This window comes from Perca fluviatilis, chromosome 7 (genome assembly GCF_010015445.1).
Source record: "Perca fluviatilis chromosome 7, GENO_Pfluv_1.0, whole genome shotgun sequence".
NCBI classification, from domain to species: domain Eukaryota; kingdom Metazoa; phylum Chordata; class Actinopteri; order Perciformes; family Percidae; genus Perca; species Perca fluviatilis.
Genome location: NC_053118.1, coordinates 12,106,989 through 12,125,890, shown reverse-complemented (window position 1 = coordinate 12,125,890; position 18,902 = coordinate 12,106,989). Strand labels below are relative to the sequence as shown.

Below are 18,902 nucleotides of genomic sequence, written 5' to 3'. Positions count from 1 at the left end.
AAGTGGGAGATGAGTCAATCCTAAGGGACTTGGACAAAACAGTTAAACAATTCCTACAAATAGGTAAAGCTTTAGTGCGTGACTTTTTTATAATAATGAACGTCCATTGATACAGAGCTAGTTAGGACTATCAGCTCCACACAACTCTCTGTATTTCTCAGTATGGCTATGATCAGAAACTGGTGTCGTCCGGCGACTTTCGTGCGCAGAAACTCAATTAAAGATAATGACCTTTTCTGAAGAGTGCATCATATTTTTTTAATCCTCTGTGTCCTCCTTGGCTACTAGCAACTGCGTGGAGGGGTGTGAAGTGCGATCACAGAAGGCTTGTATCATGTGGACGCACCCACGGAATTGTTGTCATTACTTAGCATTCCTCATGGGGGACACAGAAACTATACGCACTATAGCTTTAAAGTAGTAATTCTTGAGTTTCTTGTTCTTTGATATTGTCACCATCTTTGTGCTACTACATGACCTTGTCGGTGTGTTGGTTTTGCACTGACTGAGATCAGTGTGTAATGCATTTTTGTGTGTAATGTTGCATTCATGAAGGTTGAGTTTGTTATGGTGCTATTTTCTTTATTATATGGAGGGCTCAACTGGACAGTCAATGTCACAAAGTGCCCTGATGTATTTGCCAACAGATGATGGATACGTTGGATCTTCCTATAATTTTTGCATTTGCGTTAAACATAGGTTTGGGTACCAAAACCCGGTGCCAAAATGGCACCGGTGCCTAAACAACCGGTTTCTACTGGACCGAATAGCAACGTGGCGTTAGGTGCCACTGAAATGCCTGCGCTTCTCCCTGATGCTCTGAAACTAACGTTACAAGCAACAGAAGCATTGCTGCACGGGACGCTAGTTAATACTACACTTGATAGCAGGTAACGTTAGCCTACCGTTAGCTAGCAGCTGGATTAAACATGGTTAAAATGCTGACAGCTAATGCTAAACGGTGTAAAGTGTGAATGTGTTTCACTGTAGAGGATTCCAACACCGGGACGTACAACAGTGTGCAGCTGCCGTTATCGGAAAAACAACACAGACGGCGCGTTCACTTGATACTGGTAAGCCTTGTGGTGCATTCAAAGTTATTGTAAAATACCCTTTTCCCATCTAGTGGTTGTTTTTGTCATTTAGCGGAAATTCGCTGGTGGAAATAACTTATTGTTATTACATTATTAATAAATCGTTTAATTTTGACAATATGGCCGCAGCAATAAACAAGGCGTTCTTTAATGTCGCCAACTGTCGTTTTGTGCTCTTCTTTTTTTTAAGTATCGGTTGAGGCACCGTTTAGGCATTGGCAAAGTATGGCTTTAAGCACCGGTATCGGAAAAAACCCAAACGATACCCAACACTAGTAAAAAGGGACCATCAGAACAACTAGTGGGAATAAGTGTAAACCAAATATTTCTACTTTAAGTAACAGTTTTGACAAAAACTGGGCCCAGTAGAATAGCACAGAAAGATCTGCACATGTAGCACAGTTTACTTTTACTTATTTTTTGTACCTTTAACTCATTGCTCGTGAAAGTATTCAGACCTGTTGGTATAGTTTACACACACACACACACACACACACACACACACACACACACACACACACACACACACACACACACACCCTTTATGTCTTGCAGAGGTTGAACACACACAGTTCAAGGTTATTCTCCAATTCAGCTCAGTCCAGCTCACAGATAATTGTCAATAAAATTGATCTTTCTTTTTTTTTTTTTTACTCTGCTCATATTTTTCCATCCCCCCCCCCTCCCCTACACACTTCCCTTGACTCCCTCACTCCACTCTCCTTTGCCTTTGTCCTTCTCTTTTCATCTTAAGCCAGATAAGTCTGCCTCGACTGCCAAGAGCACCGAGTATCACTGCCTGCCTTTTTTTTTTTCTCCTCTTATGTTCTTCTCACAGTGCACTGAAGCCATGTCGCAATTTCTCAGGGAGTTTTGATGCCTGGATGTCTCCTGTCTGGGTCCATCTCGTCTGAGCTGCAGCGCCGGCCCTATGTGATCTGAACTTCGCTGCCTCGCTGCAGGTCAGCCTTCGCGGCCGATTAGTGTCGAAGCGCCACTTTGGTCACAAGTTGTCGGGAGCGCTTATCGTGAAGATCAACAGCGATCAGTCTCGCCGCTGCGCTGCCTCTCTCTCTCTCTCTCCGAGTCCTCTACATCTCCTCCCTCTTTCTCTCTCCTTTCTGTTTTCTGCCCTCTCCCCTTTTGGCATTACCACCCTCCCCCCTCCATGTTTTTCCCCTTCAAATCACCATATTTCCATCTATATCTTATCATTGTCTTCCTTCCTTTCTCCCCCATGCTGTGTCTGTTGCTGGATCCAAACTAAAAAAAAACAACAACTCCGTAGCCCGTATTGTAAAACCTCATGAGGTCAACTTAGACGTGAAATCATAAGAAGTAAGGATAAGACGACATTGTGCTAGGAGAGTCTGACTTAACCTAAGCTAAGCTGTCCCTGTAACATTAGCTGTAACTTCCATGGTCTTCTTTAGTGTGATACGCCTAAAGTAGGGCAACATTGAATTATCTATCATGGCTGCTATTTAAGTGTTTCAATGGCAACTTGGTCCGGATTCTACACAATCTAAATGCGTGTTTCTGCATTTCCTGATGTGTTCCTCCTCCTCTTCTTCTTTCTTTGTTCCTTCCTTACATAAAGGGTCACTTTTCTTTAAAGTAATTCTTTTCAAGACATGTCGCCATTGTTAACTTTTTCCACTCATTATGAAATAAGAAGGTCGCTATTGATCGGTCTCTATTCAGTGTAAACTGGCTGACATAATTTCAACCAATCCACTTTGCGTGCAATTACAATCTACGTTTGACTGCATTTGCACCATTGACACTCTCTTCTGGCCCACACAGTGGCGTGTTCTGTTTGTCCAGTTCAGGAGACACACATTCCGTTTGTATTCATTTGCTCTGCTTCCCCCATTCTAATCCCTCCTTCTCTCTGTGTCTCTGTGTGCCGTCAGGCCTCGTCTGTGGCGAGAGCGGAGACGAGTCATGTTTGGCCTGTCAGTATGGCTGCTAGTGTCAGTATCTGGAGCTGCTGGTTCCTCTGACAGCGCTGGAGGGGCTGCTGGTCCTAGCAGAGTGCAGCCGTCACCCTGTGACACGCTCAGTGTCACCGATCCCCTCCGTCTGGTGACATGGCATCCCCTCCTCCTCCCCCTGTCCTCGTCTTTGCCCACCACTCCACTACACCCCCCCCACCCCCTAGCCAGTGGCCTTTTCACTGCCACTCTACAGTCAGTCACTCAGTCACTTACTGCCTCACTGAGGAGTCTTTAGTAGGAGCTGACCTACGTGTGTGTGTGTGTGTGTGTGTGTGTGTGTGTGTGTGTGTGTGTGTGTGTGTGTGTGTGTGTGTGTGTGTGTGTGTGTGTGTGTGTGTGTGTGTGTGTGTGTGTGTGTGTGAACACTGGTTTTAGATTAAAGCTGGCAATAGTGTTTACAGTAAATATTCAAAATCTTTACGTGATAGATAGATAGATAGATAGATAGATAGATAGATAGATAGAGCCTCTGTGCACAGCAGGTCTAAATATGTGTGTGATTTAATCTGGCCTTGGCGAGTGTGCAGCAGTGACAAATGGATGCTCACTATGAAACCCCCTCATCCAAGAGACAGTATTAGTTTTTGCTTTAATTACCAGCAGCAGTAATGTTTCCTATCCATAACTGTCGGCCTGCTAGAATGCAGCCTGGCAGAGGGGTGAGGGCCTTGTCTCTTCTCTCAGTGGGCCTCCTGTCTCTTCTACCCCCCCAATCCGTCTATCCTCTCTCCCTTTCCCCTCGCTCCCTCCCTCCCCCCTCCTCCTCTTCCACCTCCCCTCCCATCCCCTCTGCGCCCGCCGCATCTTTCATTTCAATATTTCAATATTTATGCCTCATCTGAGAAAGTTCAAAGTCACAGTAAGGAGGCATAACTTTCTCCCGCCTCCCCGCCGACAGCGCAGGACCCTGCCTGGTGGACAGGAGAGGGGAGGCTGGTGACGGCTGGTCTGCCCTCCCCTCCACTGGTCACTGGTGACAGAAAGAGAGAGAGGAGAGGCCAGGCTCGGGGAGTCGGATGCAAAGACAGACAGCTAGATGTTAAGAGTAGCCAATATGGGATTTAAAAGCTTACGGTACACAGACAGACCTCAGATTGACACGTCTTTATTATAAATGCTTTTGAAAATATTTGTTAAAGGGAAAGAAGTATGAAAAAGCATATGCTTTTTCAAAATTATAACTATGCTCAACTCAAACTGCTCAGGTTAAGAGTTGTTCACCCATTGCAGTCATTTAATTCTTCAGTCAATCACTAATTGTTTAAAAAAGGTGCATTCATTTGAGCCTTTTTGGACTATATTTAATATTCAGGTTAAAGCCAATATCAGTCTGTTGGTATGAGGCTAGACACCCACAGCAAATATTAGCTTGCACATTCTCTAGCACCTCAAAGGTCCAGGGGGCAGCGCTAAGGTCCCATGGGTGCCTGTGTTGGGTCTGTTCGACATGTCTGATCCCATGTCACTATGCGGGAACATTTTTCTGTGGCTCTAACTGACCGTCAGTTGACAAAGATCCACAGCCAGTTTTAATAAATAAAGTGTCTGACAAGTCCGTCCTTTGCTATAAAGATCTTTGACAGCCGCCGTCTGGTAATAGATTAGCCTAATTACAGCGTCCCCGAGTTTAGATCACTACGTCACGTACTCAGCCTGTCGCTCTAATAGCCATTACAGCCACTACTCTCCACTCCCCTCCTGTTAATGTACAGTTGTAAAGAAAAAGAAGAAGGAAAAAAAAAGGAAAAGCCAAAAGGAAAAGGTCGTCCTCATTTGCATGCAAGCCTTCATTAGAATATGCGAATATGCTAAGGACTGGAGCCGGTTGTTTGCATGCGCAGGTGATGAATGGCCAGTGCATTGCAGAATAGGCCGAGATGGAGGCTTTGTCACCCTCATCTGCATAGCACACTTTATTTACTTATTTATTTATTTACTTTTGAGTGCTTGCTCTCTGTGATACATCTCTTGTCTGTAGAATGGGACTGAGGAGGCGCTTTGCAATTTGCCCTCCCTCCCTCTCGCTCCCCACACTCACACGCACACCCACTTCAATGGGACGAGGCTTTACTAAATAAGCGAACGAGATCTTCACATTTTCACAAGGTTTTCTTTGCTCTTGGAAAAAAAGAAGGAATGTTTGGCTCTCGCACCGTAAATCGTTAGTGTTTGTTTACCACTTCATTCATTTCAGAAAGGACTTAAATAAGGCATTAGAAAAGGTAGAAATTGGCTGTTTATTGAGCCGCGATTCAACCTGTAGAGCACCAGAGAGTGTCAGCGGTGGGAGGGAGGCCAGCACTTGTCTGAGTAAAACCTCGCAGGGTGTTTTTGTCGAGAGGGGCGTGGGGTGGGGTTTGCGGGGTGGAGGGCGAGTTTCCAGAAAGAAAGTCTTCTCTTCACTCTTCACTCTTGGTGGCAGATGGTGGGTGTCAAGACAACGGCAGCCATAGCCTAACAAAGACATCCTTTGTGTGTGTGTGTTTGTGTGTGTGTGTGTGTGTGTGTGTGTGTGTGTGTGTGTGTGTGTGTGTGTGTGTGTGTGTGTGTGTGTGTGTGTGTGTGTGTATACTTTGTGAAAGGTGTAGAAGTGCGCTAGCATTGAGTAGCAGGCAACAGCATCTACTGTATAATAACACTTGAATGGTGCATTCAGACTCAATCTCTCGAAAGTCCATTTTATTTTTTTTTATTTTACTTCAGACAGCTGACACATCACTGCACCTCTGAGGAGATATTTCGAACCGTACTCCGAGGTGAGAGAAAGTACTTTTCAGTATCATCAACCAGAGAAGATGTCAGGTGTCACATTTGCAGTTCAACTTTCCATTTCCATTTTCAGTGTGAACTTCCTCTTTGTACAATTTTCCCTCTCCATCAACAGTTCTTTGAGCCTAATAAGTCATTCTTTGATAGGATGGCTGAATATTAGATTAGTACCATAGCGGTTTATTTTGCTCCTCTGGAGTGTAACCTTAGATGGCCTTCACACAGGCGCGGGGATAATGAGAGTGGTAGCTGGCCGACAGACAGGCCTGACATCCCAGCTACGCCCTTCGCTCAGCTGGCTGAGGAAAAACGTCAATACAGAGGCCTTATGCCTTATGTTTTATGGATTATCTGCTTTAGCAAAACTATAGCGAGAGAAATACAACTCTCGCTTGTCATGTTGCTTCAGTTCTTTTTAATGTGCGAGACCACTCACCAAAACAACAGCGGTCGAAATTAGAAGCTGTCTTCTTTGTTTGTTTCTTTTCAATTTTCACTCTCTTCCCCTTCTCGCTCCTCATTCTTAGCATCTCCCGATCGCTCAGGGTTGAACACGCTGACCTGGTGTTCTTTGATTTCCCATAAACCAGCTTTTTCTACCTCATTTTTTAAGAGCCGTAGTTTTTGGCTTTTGGACATATGTTTGATTTTTATAAGTTATCATTCAGAATAGATTCTGTGTGACGCGTCTTTTGTCACTTCCACAGTTTAGAGTGTGTGTCCTGACTGAGCAAAGGCTGCTATCAGATCTCCTGTGGAAATTAAAGACCCTGCACGCCTCTAGACTTTTGTGTTTTTTTTTGTGTTTTTTTATTTCCGGGATTTAATTATTTATATTGATAGCTCTCTCTCTCTTTCTTTTCTTCCCTCATTCTTTCTTCACTGCCTCTTTTTTATACATTTAATTTGTTCTCAGAGGACAGGCAAATCCAGTGTACAGTAAACAGACTGAATAAATCATGTTTGCCCCTTTTTATGTGGGTGGAGGGGGGGGTCCTGGAGATACTGTTGGTTTTTATCCCCAGGAGGCACAGGGGAGGCTTGCTGTTGTAAACGGACCCAAGTGCAGCCCTGTTATCCGCAGTTTAATCTGCCCACTAGGGGCCAGAGAAAGGTCGGGGGGGGGGCTCATCCCAGCTCCTGGTCCCTGAAGGAGCACAGAGGGTGCAGAGGTGGGGACGGAGGTGAGAGTGCTGGCTGGTGTCTTTCCCCTCAATTAGACTCTTTAACAGGAGATGAGGCCCTGCTGCTGTGTTTTCCTGTTATAATGGCGCCGCGGTCAGCTGGAAAAAACTGGTTACAATATATCAGTTTGACTGGCTGATTAAAAATATAATGCTAGCATCAGCAGTGTTGTCTACCTCTGATACAGCGTAGCAACCTCTCTGACCACAGACAGTTTTAATTCTCGCTACTCCTTCAAAGAAGGACCGCTTTGGACCGTAAATCTTGAAATGAAAGCAAACCTCTCTTCTCTCTAAATGAATGATATCAATACGTCCTTTAGCTGCATCCTGTGATGGACTCAGAGTTGTTTCAAAAATGTTTCCAACCTGCCAAGAATACTGGCATTAATACATAAAAGGTTTAAATGTAATGCTATTTAATCAACACAAAATGCTAGCTATTGGTGGCATTTTCATGCAGCACGTTAACTGAAGGTTTGACCTTCAATGCAAACAATCCAGGCTTTCAGAACAAACCCTACTGGCAATGGTTGTGTTTTTCTGTCTTAGTTATATTATCAACTTTATACAAATATATCCAGGGATGTAAAATAATTTATATTGTTGCTAGATTTAGACTGCTACAAACTTAACAATATTGAAAGTACAAAGATCACAAATAGGCTCTTCTTTTATTTCTTACTCCCCACACTTCACCTCTTCTCCCAGCGCACACACACACAGACACAGACACAGACACACACACACACACACACACACACACACACACACACCTGAAGAGACCTTATAAACATAAGGAAACCTGCATTACAAATTACTGCACATCATAGAAATTGTGCAGCAAGCTTTTTAAAATACCAGTGCTGCCAGTGAGGCGCTTTGTAATTTATCCCTTCACGGCTGTTAGCTGCGCTGCGCAACGGTGATTTATTTGGTTTAAGAGAAGTTTTGTTTAGAGAGATAATGAGCAGGACTTCTCTTTAATGATTTAACACGCCGCGGTGGAAGAGAGGGGGAGCAAAAGAAGCACATATATTTTTCATATCTTTAACTGCACTGCAGAGAGGAAGGGGAGGAAGGCGAGAGATGCATTAGCAAGAGAAGCTAACGGCCTTTAACAACCAGCAATTTTTGGTTCATTTTGTTTTGTTGTGTAAAATGAGACTTTTTCACCTCCCCATAACACAGCAGCAGTTTAGAACGTTATATGTATTTCATTTAAAATGTTTCTCAGGACATGTTCAGTCGTCAGTCAGAGTTTTCTCTCTCTTTTTTTTTTATCCATAAAGGTTAATCTTATTTGTGCTATGGCAGCTAATACACGTCTGTTTTGAAAAGGGCTATATAGCCACTTGTGTTACTGTCTGTACCTTGTTCTTACTACACCTCTCCTTTCATCTCGACACCAAATACAGTGTTATTCTCTCTTGTTCAGCGTTTTCAAGTTTCTCCCCTCACTTAGGAATTTAAATCCCAAATTAAAGCAGTTAATTAGAAAATATAATGATGCTGAGTAGCATAATATGCAAACAGTGCTATGACGCTCAGAGCTGGGGGCTCCTTTAACACTGAAACTGCCATCGGCGCATAACGATGATGATATCAATAATAGATTACTTCATCAATCGCCGTTCTCTCGAAGATGGAAATGCGCTGTTGGGAAGGGACTGAATTTTTATTTTTCATTATTATAATTTTTTTTTTCTTTCTTTTTTTTCCCCTCCTTCCTCCTTCCCTCCCTTTCCCGTAGCTTGAAAATGTCTGTTTCATCTCACATTAGGGTGTGCTCTGCATAAGTGCAGGTGGAACTTGCTCTCCCTCTAAATGATCCTTTAATGGAACAGTGTGCACTGGAGCTGGGAACTCTATGGGGCGCTGCCACTGTCGATGAGAACTTTGCCTCAATCAATCCGTCAAGCCCCATCACCTGCCTCAGCAGATGATCCAAAAAAAAAACCCTTTGGAGAGGCAAAGTGAGCTTTTTATGTACCTCCTCTAAGACTAGAGGACACACACGCAGACACGGGCGCGCACGCACAAGCGGCGGCATCATAAGTGAGAGGTGTCTGTTTCATTGAGAGGCTTGACGTTGATCAGTCGCCAGAGAAACACTTTGCCTCTCTTTTATTTTTTATCAAGATCATCTTAGAATAGATCAAGTGCTTGCTTTGCTCTGGCGCAGGCATACAAAAAAAAAAAAAACCCAAACAAAATCAATTCCGATGTTTTATTTATTTATTTTCCTGCCCAATATCTGTTACATGATGTGTTGTTTCCATAAGCGGATCTCTTAGAAGCCCAAGCCATATTGATGCGAAGTCCCCTCTTGCCTTCCTCAAACAGAGCGACAGCGCCACAAACTGCGTTTGCCTCTGCTCCTCCCCCCCCAGTTCATATTCACTCCAGCTTATCTCGATACTCCATCATGGTTTTTCATATTCCTTCATTTCCCTTCTTTCTCTCCTGTGGCTTTTTCTTTCTTCATCATTCCATCACCATCTATCTCCGCATCTGCAAATTTGACACCACATTTAGATCCCCCGGTCTACTGCTATAGGCCCGCTTGTAGAACATCCACTAAACTCAGCTTGTGAGCTCAGCAGATCATCCCTCCTTCCTCAGTCCTTATTTTTGATGTCTTCCTGTCGGTCTGTCTGTCAGGAAAGCGGCCGCTCTGTCTGTCAATAAATATCTTATCTTTCGACTTCTTGTTCCTGTCTGTTTATCTGTCTGTCTGACATGTCGGCAGCTGTCTCAGCGCTGCAGGGTTGCTGTCAGCCAAGTGTTGGTTTCTGTTCTCCTGTCAGTTCGCCTGCCTGTCAAAGCTTCTCAGATTAGACTTGTCAACTTACCTGCAGGTTTTCTGCTTCTCCAGGATGGGTTTATAAAAAATAAAAAGGAAGAAACCCATTATGTTTACTCAGAAGAGTAAATTAGTTGTGACATTGAGAAAAGTAATTTTGTTATGCTATGGGTCTCCCTTCAATGGTAAAATATAGATTGTGGGTGCTTCATCCTTAGACATTAAATGTGCTAATGTTTGTATGACATTTCTTCTGTCAATACATTATTGTCAAATTAGTTGTGATGCCTTTTGGAGTGACTGACTGACACACCAGTGGCTAGTTGACTGTTCTTGCATATCTCTAAATTAAGACCACATTTCCCATAAATCCTGGTGCTCCTTAACTTACCCTGCATGCAAGTTGGGTTCAATTAAAAAAGGACGAAGATGATGATGAAGAATTGGGGGGAAATATGGACAGGATTGGGGGGTATGCTAAACAATGTAGTTGCTGCAAGATAATAAGAAGTGTGGGCAGAAGTGTAGCAGAGAGATGGATGGGAGGAGGTGATATTGGGATAAGTGGTAGGAGAAACAGAAGATGGAAGTGAGGAGAGATGAAGGAAGCTGAGATGGCAGAGGAGATGGAGGGAGGAGTGTGCAGAGGGGAGCTACCTGCTGCTGATGGCAGTCAGAGTCAGTGAGGGATGGAGGGCGCTCCAGCTGTGACATTAAAGCAGCAGGTGGAGGCCATCATTAGGACTGGCACAGGAGGCTGGATGAGCCCGCACACACTCATTTCTTTGGGGCCCAGCGGACCACTAAAGGGTGTGTGTATGTGTGTGCTTCTCCTCAAAAAGAGCTGAAGCATAGTCCCATAACTTCAGAGCTCATCCCCTCCTCCCCTTTCATCTTTCCCACATGGAATCCCTCTTCTTCCCCAGGTTTCTGCGGCTTTGCACGGTGAGGGTTGAGCGCTCCCTACATCTGGTAGCTCTCGTAATGGTTTTTCAGTTACCTTTTAACCAATTACAATACAGCAGTTTGTTCGATTTCAACCTAATTTTTCAGCTCATAGCTTTTCCTATGTTGCATTCACATTGTGGCGGCGCGCAGCAGGCAGCAAACTGGATGTTCAGTCGTTTTCAAAGGAAAAACTATAAGAAACTCTGCCAGCTGTTTCCTAACTTTTGTCCACGACAGCTATAGTTAGGACAACACAGCTGTTTAAAAAATCTGAAATATGGGCGCTAGCTTTATCCACCTTCTTCTTTTTTAATCTAGTCTTCTTGTCGTTCATTGTAGTGTCTTGGAGAAAATAAGATGCTTTTCATTCCATTTCCCCAGTGTGGCGATCACAAGAAGAACACCATGTATAACAATGCATTAAATGTTTAGAAGTGAACTGACAGACAGAAAATGAACAGTCACAGACATACAGATGTGTTATTGTGTCCATAGACTGGATCTTTTTGTGAATAAGAGACATTGACATTCGTGCCCATTTGATATTAAACCAGAGGTTGTTTTCCATCACTGCCAGGGTAAAGTGTTTCCTACCACACAGGTTCACATTGCTTTGTGACAAAAGTTCAAATTTCCCAGGAATGCCGTTCCAGTACCTAGGGTGATCGGATGGGAATGGGTGAAATTCGGGACAGGGGAGATGGGGGTGGGCGTAGCAACGGTTGGCGTGAAAGTCAAAACTGAAAGTCAAAACTAGCATCGCCGCTATGCGCAGTTGCTTATCAATTCATGGCACTATTGTACACAGCTTAAAAGAAAACTACAACAGCCATAATTCATGTAGGGTCAGAACATAACAATAGAATACTGTTTCACAACAATCAGTATTTAATGTTTTATTAGGCTATAACTAATCCAAATTTGGGTTTAGTCTAATTTTCGGGAAAAACAGGATGGTCAGGATTCGGGACAACTGCTCGTAATTCATATTATGAATTTTTCCGGAAGTCTGTTCAACTTAATTGTACCGGATGCCACAGACTAGAAATTGCTGGGTTAGAGCTTGGCAATATGGCGAAAATCAAATATCCCGATATTTTTGAGCAAATACCTCGATATCGATATTGTGGCGATATTGAAGGGTTGACAATTGGTGCTTTCACAAAATATGCACACAATGAGATTTTTTATAAATAATCATCAGTTATGTTGATATAATAACTATGTGGGTAAAAGCAATTAGAACAGCTAGAACAGTCTGGTGTGTTCAGAAAATGACATCGCTCTACTGTAATGCAGCCTTTAAAACCAGGAAAAGACAACACTTGTGTCATATCAGGATATTACGATATCCAAAATTTAAGATGATATCTAGCCTCAGATATCGATATATTGCCCAGCCCTATGCTGGTTTCAAAAGCACAGATATTGGGTTAACTTTACCCAGTACCAATCGTCTGTTTTGACTAGTGCTGTCAAACGATTAAAATATTTAATCGCGATTAATCGCATTAATGTCATAGTTAACTCGCAATTAATCGCACATTTTTATCTATTTTAAATGTCCCTTGATTTCTTTTTGTCCCATTATTTTTTTTTCTCATTTTAATTCTCTTATCAACATGATACGATACTTTTAAAACGGTGCCTGAACCGAAAGATATATATATATATATATATATATATATATATATATATATATATATATATATATATATATATATATATATATATTTAAAAAAGGAGCACCTTATTTGTCTGTTCTGTATGTTCAAAGATATAAAACAATATAAAGTTGATCTAAAAAAAAAAAAGGAGCACAAAACGGTGAAAACAACCACTGGATGGGAAAAGGGTATTTTACAATTACAGTGAATGCACCACGAGGCTGGCGAAGCGAGCAACATAACATCATGACTGTGTTTTTCAGACAACGGCAGCTACAGTCCGGTGTTGGAGTCCTCTCCAGTGAAATACAGACACACTTTACACCGTTTAGCTGTAAACAACGCTAACGTTACCTGCTGCTAAGTGTAGTGTTGACTGGCCTCCTGTGCGGCAATGTTTCAGTTCCCTCTAACGTCCGTTTTCGGAGCATCAGAAAGAAGCGCAGGCATCTAAGTGGCACCTAAATAAGGCACCGAAATCCGCGTTGCTATTTGGTCCGGTAGATAACGGTCGTTAAGGCACCGGTGCCGTATTAGCACCGGGTCTCGGACCCCATTCAAAACGGCGATTTTCGTCGAAAAGCGACTAGTTTGCAGGTATGTACTACTCTCGGCCTCGCAAGCAAGTGCAAACAAGTGTGCGCAGTGTGCATGTTGTTTTGTTTCCGGTCTAGCTAGATCCGGTGTGGTGTTGTAGTTTTCCTAACGTTACTAGTTGTTGCAACAGCATGTGAAAAAACGACGGCACTAGTTTTGACCCATCGTTGGTCTTATTTTATTGTTTTGTTATTACTGTTGGGTTACTGGATCAAAACAACCCTTGTGTTGGGTGGTTTTCTACCTGGGGGTACTGGGTAAAATGACCTATTATTGCGATGCCAGAATTAAGCGAAAGACTACAGTGCATTTGTTGTCTTTTACCTTTCAAGGTGAAATGTCAAAACCTGAAGAAACCAGCTGAATAAGTTACTTAACTCAAAGTTTGCAAAGTAAGTCATGTCTGACCCGGCTCTATCCCAGCATGCCTTGTGCACAGCTCTCGGTAATGGGTGTGTGTGATTTTGAGGGGTGTTGGGCTACGGTGCGTCTAAGCTGAGTGTTGCTCCAGGCCTTTTCTTAGATCTCCCATCCCTTCCGGACCTGTAGATGGGCCTATCCAGGAACACCATTAGGCAAATGAAGTTGTTTGTATCAAATATTGACATGTTATCTCTTCATCATCAGGCAGCGGGAGGGAAGAGAGAGAGAAAGATTGTAACTGTGGGTAATTGAGCCGTGTCTCCCATGCTTATCGGTAAAGCTCCGGCACGTCACGGACCTAACGAGCTGTGGCGCGCCGATTAGTCTGAAGGGAAAGTCGAACGTGAAACACCAGAGTCTCCGTCTTTCTTCCTTTCTTTCTTTTCTTTTTTCATATCTGCAATGGATATTATGAGCCTCCCTGGAGGGCAGAGGCACAGCCTTATTAGTTCAATTCATGGGGGGGAAGAGAATTGATATGGATGAATGGCATGTTAAAGTATCCCTTTGTTACAATAACCATCAAGGCTGATGGTTCGGGCTGATGATGCAGCCCAAGGCAGCAAGACGACAAGCTGAGGCCTTGACCTGGATGGCAGAGGATGCACACCCACCAAGGGCAGGGGGCTGATTACACACTGCCTTAAACAAATGGATTTGCCCCTTTAACATTTAGATATGGGATATTTGTGTGTGTGTGTGTGTGTGTGTGTGTGTGTGTGCGCGTGCGCGCACACAGACTGTGCCAGGTGCCTCCACAGGGCATTACTGTGAAAGATAGGGTACTTGTGGATGTCTGTTTTTGTCTGAATTCGAATATGTATGTGTGTGTGTTGCCTGTAATTTAGTAGTAATAGTTTGGGTGTATTGGATAATCATATGGTGAATAGCTAATTGTAAATGCATTACATTTGTTTGTGTGTGTGTGTGTGTGTGTGTGTGTGTGTGTGTGTGTGTGTGTGTGTGTGTGTGTGTGTGTGTGTGTGTGTGTGCGCAGCCTGTGCCAGGTGCCTCCACAGGGCATTGCCCATCTTGCACTCGTGCCACTCTGAGAATAATCCAGTAAAAAGAAAAAAAAAATGGGCGATATGAGAATCTCACAACATGCCAGTTTGATTTGTACCCCTCGCTATCAAAGACTGCTAATTAAAATCATATTTTGCATATGTCTTGTCTTTCATGCGCATATGCAAATTGCCCCTGTTGCCTTTCAGCACTCTGTAATTAGGTTTATGAAGGACAGCTGTAATACATAATTAACAGAAATGTTTGCAAGCTCTTTTTTCTCCACGTCTAAACACGACGACTTAAACAGGCACGTGTGAAGTGTTCCAAGGCCGTGCTTTTCTCTCAAATATATTGATTAATTTGTTTACCCTCACCCCCTCAGAAATATCTTAATTATGCTGTTTGTTTATTTATAGATGATGCCGTCAGTCAGAGGCGCTTCAAGTGTGCCAGAAAAGTTTAGGATTTTGATCTTGCCGTTCTCCCTGATTGGACCATACAAGATTTTGTCATTCGCTCGCTCCCAGTTTAACTCCAAGGCAACGTTCTGGACGGGTGGATGGTCTGAGTTAGAGAGGGTTGAGAAAATGTAAAGTGATGATTGTGGGGCAAAACAGCGGAATATGTTTGAATATTTATATGGTGGTTAGTTAGCGTCGACCTCAGGGGCCTCGGTGACGGACAGGACTCCGGGGCCATAATGGGATGGAGGACACAGCCTCAGTGTGTGTGTGTGTGTGTGTGTGTGTGTGTGTCCAGACGTTGGAGGGGGGCGTTGGGGTAGAGAGGGGCTGACATAGCGACGTAAATAGTGAAATAATTATGCTTTCACTTCATGAAAGACTGACTGCTAAATGTAGAAGGAAAGCTTCAGAAAGGCACAGACGGGGCTTGCCAAAGGGAAAATAGAATAATGATCTACTTGGAAGAAACCAAAGTGAAAACCTCCAGAAAAGAAGGAAAGGGAGGAGCGACGGGGGGGGCGCCGAGTGTGTGCAGTGACAGTGCCAACCACATGACTGTCGGTTCAACTCCCTCGGCCTCTTTCATGTAGCTCCATCCTCAGCTCTCAGATGTGGTCATTGTCTCTCAGTTGCACAATAATGGGAAGTGATGGGTGCTAAATGAAAAGGCCAGGGGACGAAAACTCTGGTGAAGCAGCTTGGATGTCAGAGTAGTTAGTCCTGTCATCCGTTCATTATGTTTTCATATGCTGTTTAGGAGACACGGTAAACTCAAGGCCCTCGACAGAGTCGGGACATTGTGGTCACTGTCAAGCCATGGTACCCTGGCCTTTTTGACTGCGTGTGCGTGCAATTGTATTTGCCGTAGATACATGTGCATTTGAATCCTTGCACGTACATACATATCTGTTTGACACGTTGATGTACAACATGTGGAACTCGTTGACTAGATTTTCACTCTACTGTCTGACCAAAATGGTGCTCGTAAAACAAACATTCTCAAACTTTATACTATTCTTTTGGTGGAAAGTTTTGTTTTACATTTTAGTCTGTTTTTATGGTCTGTCATCTATTGAAATAACAATAGTCTCTCCACCCAAAAGCCTGTTTATGACAGATTATATTTAAAACTCAGTGAGGACAAGCAACAGACAGTCCCTCCATATCCCTAAAGCGAATCACATCTTTACGGGAAGCAAAATGGAGGAATAACCAAAACAAAGATGCATCTTTTCTGTGTTTATATCCAGCCTGACTTTAAGAACTTTACTCATTTATTTCAATACACATGATTGCAGAGGCTTTCTCCCAGTGATTCACATCTTCAAGTATTTGTCCCATCCTTCTCTTATAATCCTAGGAAGAATTTGTCAGGCACACTCATAGAAATAGCATTTTATTTCTATGGCCACACTGTACTGAAGTGATGCATTTATTGTTCATATTTTCTTGAAATAAACAGCAGAAGACAGATGGAATGACACCATACTGGGAAACCTTGTAATAGTTACTATGTACATTAACCCATGTTCTGTTTGTGTGTTTTGTAGATGGGCTTTTGTGATGAAGAAACACCTCAGCACCCACCTGCTGGGAAAACATGGCGTCGGACAGCGTAAAGAAAGGTAAATTTAACACGCAACCGCATTCTGCACTACATGAAATTTGCTTTATAGTCAAAGACAACAAATCTTTACTGAAGTGAAAGATACAGCAGACAATTAATTTTACAGTGTGGAGGATGACTCCTACAACCCCTATGGAGGTCTGCAAGCTTTTAAGCAAAAAGGTCCCCACTAGTTACAGTAAATTTAAAGTTAAATATAACTTGAGATCCTCCCTTTCCCTAATGAGTTAAATGGCTTTCACTCATTCTGTCTGTCTCGGTCTCTTGCTTACATCCTCTTTTTTTTCTTTCTGTCAAACTTTATCTGGCTCCATCCCTCATCTTACTTTCCGCTCTCCCTCTTGAATTAAGGATGAATGATGTTTCTTTTACCATTTATGTCGGCGTATGCGAGTGTGTGTTTCTGTGTATGTGTAATGTCTCCCGCTTGGCCCTGTCTATCAGAAGCAGAGCCCTGCTGTCAGTGTACGTGCGTTGTGTATGTGTGTGAAAAAGAAAGATGAGGGGATGAAGTTGTGAAGTCCCCCACACACACACACACACACACAGACACACCCTGACAAGCCAAAACGAGACGTTAAACACCTCTCAATCTGTCAAGCGAGCTGCTAAAATAGAAACAGACCCGCTTTTTCATTACTCCACAACCAAATTGATACTTTTGACAGCGTGTGGTATTAGATATGACAAGTGCCTTCAGATATGGAAGTAAGCAACCCGACCAGATGCCTCTCCATCTTTCTGACATTATCAGCTAAATCTCTACTGTCAGCTGTTCATCTGGATTAGATGGAAACAAATCCTCATATCCTCAACTGCTTCAAGTCTCTGTTTGATCCACATTTTTTTAGTGTAACCTTTTATTTATCCAAAGGTAGCTTCATACTCACAGTTACATATGTTCACATCTGTGACGTACCCAGTGCAACCACAGTTTTTTTTTTTTTTTTTTTACCTATTTGCCACTTTTTGAACCGATGACCTGCCAGTCCAACATCTATGCTTCTGTTGTCCAGTTGGCACATGCCGGTTGAACGCGTAAAACAGTTGTTGTTTTTTTCTCCTTTGTCATAGCAGATGCCTCTCCTGTCAACAACATTTATGCAACTCACTATCTTAACAACTGAACAGATAATGCCAGGCCAACTGCCAAAACCTCAGGTAATGGTAGACAAATGCGGGTTGAATGCGGGTTGCGCACAATAGTATCACTCTAAGGATTTAACTTTTTAACCACTTCTGCCAAGTCTGAAATATAAATATAAAGCTTCAACTTTGGAAACTGAAAGTAAAACCCACCAGACTCTGAGCCATAAAATCAATTCAACTTTTGTTCGTCTCCATTAAATCCTAATGTTGCATTATTAGCGACATGCCTACAAAGTACCGAACAGGGCCACGCTAAAGGGCGGTGGCTGCCTGCAGCGTGCCGCTGATCCCTTGCTAGCTTGCACGCTCTGCATATGCTTCCTGGCCCTAATTCCACTTTAACTTTGGCATGTGTTTCAGACTTTTATCACGCGACGTGTTTCATCTGATTATAATGCACAACATCATGGATCGCAAGTTTGTTGATTTATAATCACGAGGTACAAAGTGAAGCCGGTGAAGGTTACACAACCAGATACATTTCAAGCACGTGTTTTGAGACTGAATAACTTTCACATTAACACAGGATACCAATCTGTCAGAGGACGCCATCGCTGACCAGATCAACCCAGACGTTTCAACCCAGACTGGTTAAATGCTGTTCAGTTGGATTCTGCCACAGCAGTAAAGGTGGCGATGCTAGAAAGCACAACACTTAAATCAGCCAGTGGATTAGTCTGTCTATTTTGGAAATGCTGCTCATTTAAGAAGTACTGTTTTAGCCAAAGCCAGCGAAAGCACTGATTTTAAGTTTTTTTTAAAACGTGTATTTTTTGATCGAGCTGCAAAGATTAATCGATTAGTTTTCATCTATTGAATTAATCCCCTGCTATTTTGATAATTGATTAACCGGTTTGAGAATTCTCTGATTCCAGCTTCTTAAATGTGAAATTTTTTGTGAATAGTTTCTTCACTTCTCTGTGACAGTAAACAAAATATCTTTGGGTTTTGAACAAAACAAGACATTTGAGGACGTCATCTTGGGCTTTGGATAACACTAATCGACATTTTATAGACTAAACTACACATTGATTAATCAAGAAAAATAATCGTTAGTTGCAGCCCTAGTTTTTGACTAGGACCACACTTGGATTAAGTTGACTAGTCAGCAAAATCCCATCCCATCTCTAAGTGCATCACCCTTTTGCTCCCAAAGACCTTTTGTG

At 42.9% G+C, this 18,902-nt stretch overlaps 1 protein-coding gene across 2 annotated transcripts in view; it reads left to right on the top strand.

Moving 5' to 3' along the window:
- The window catches only part of znf407 (zinc finger protein 407), a 156,690-nt gene that overhangs the window by 51,651 nt on the left and 86,137 nt on the right, over positions 1-18,902 (top strand). For both annotated transcript variants that reach the window (XM_039806848.1, XM_039806849.1), the window contains exon 5: positions 16,511-16,585. In XM_039806848.1, coding sequence (XP_039662782.1) covers positions 16,511-16,585 — 75 coding nt within the window. The remainder of the gene's footprint in view (positions 1-16,510; positions 16,586-18,902) is intronic.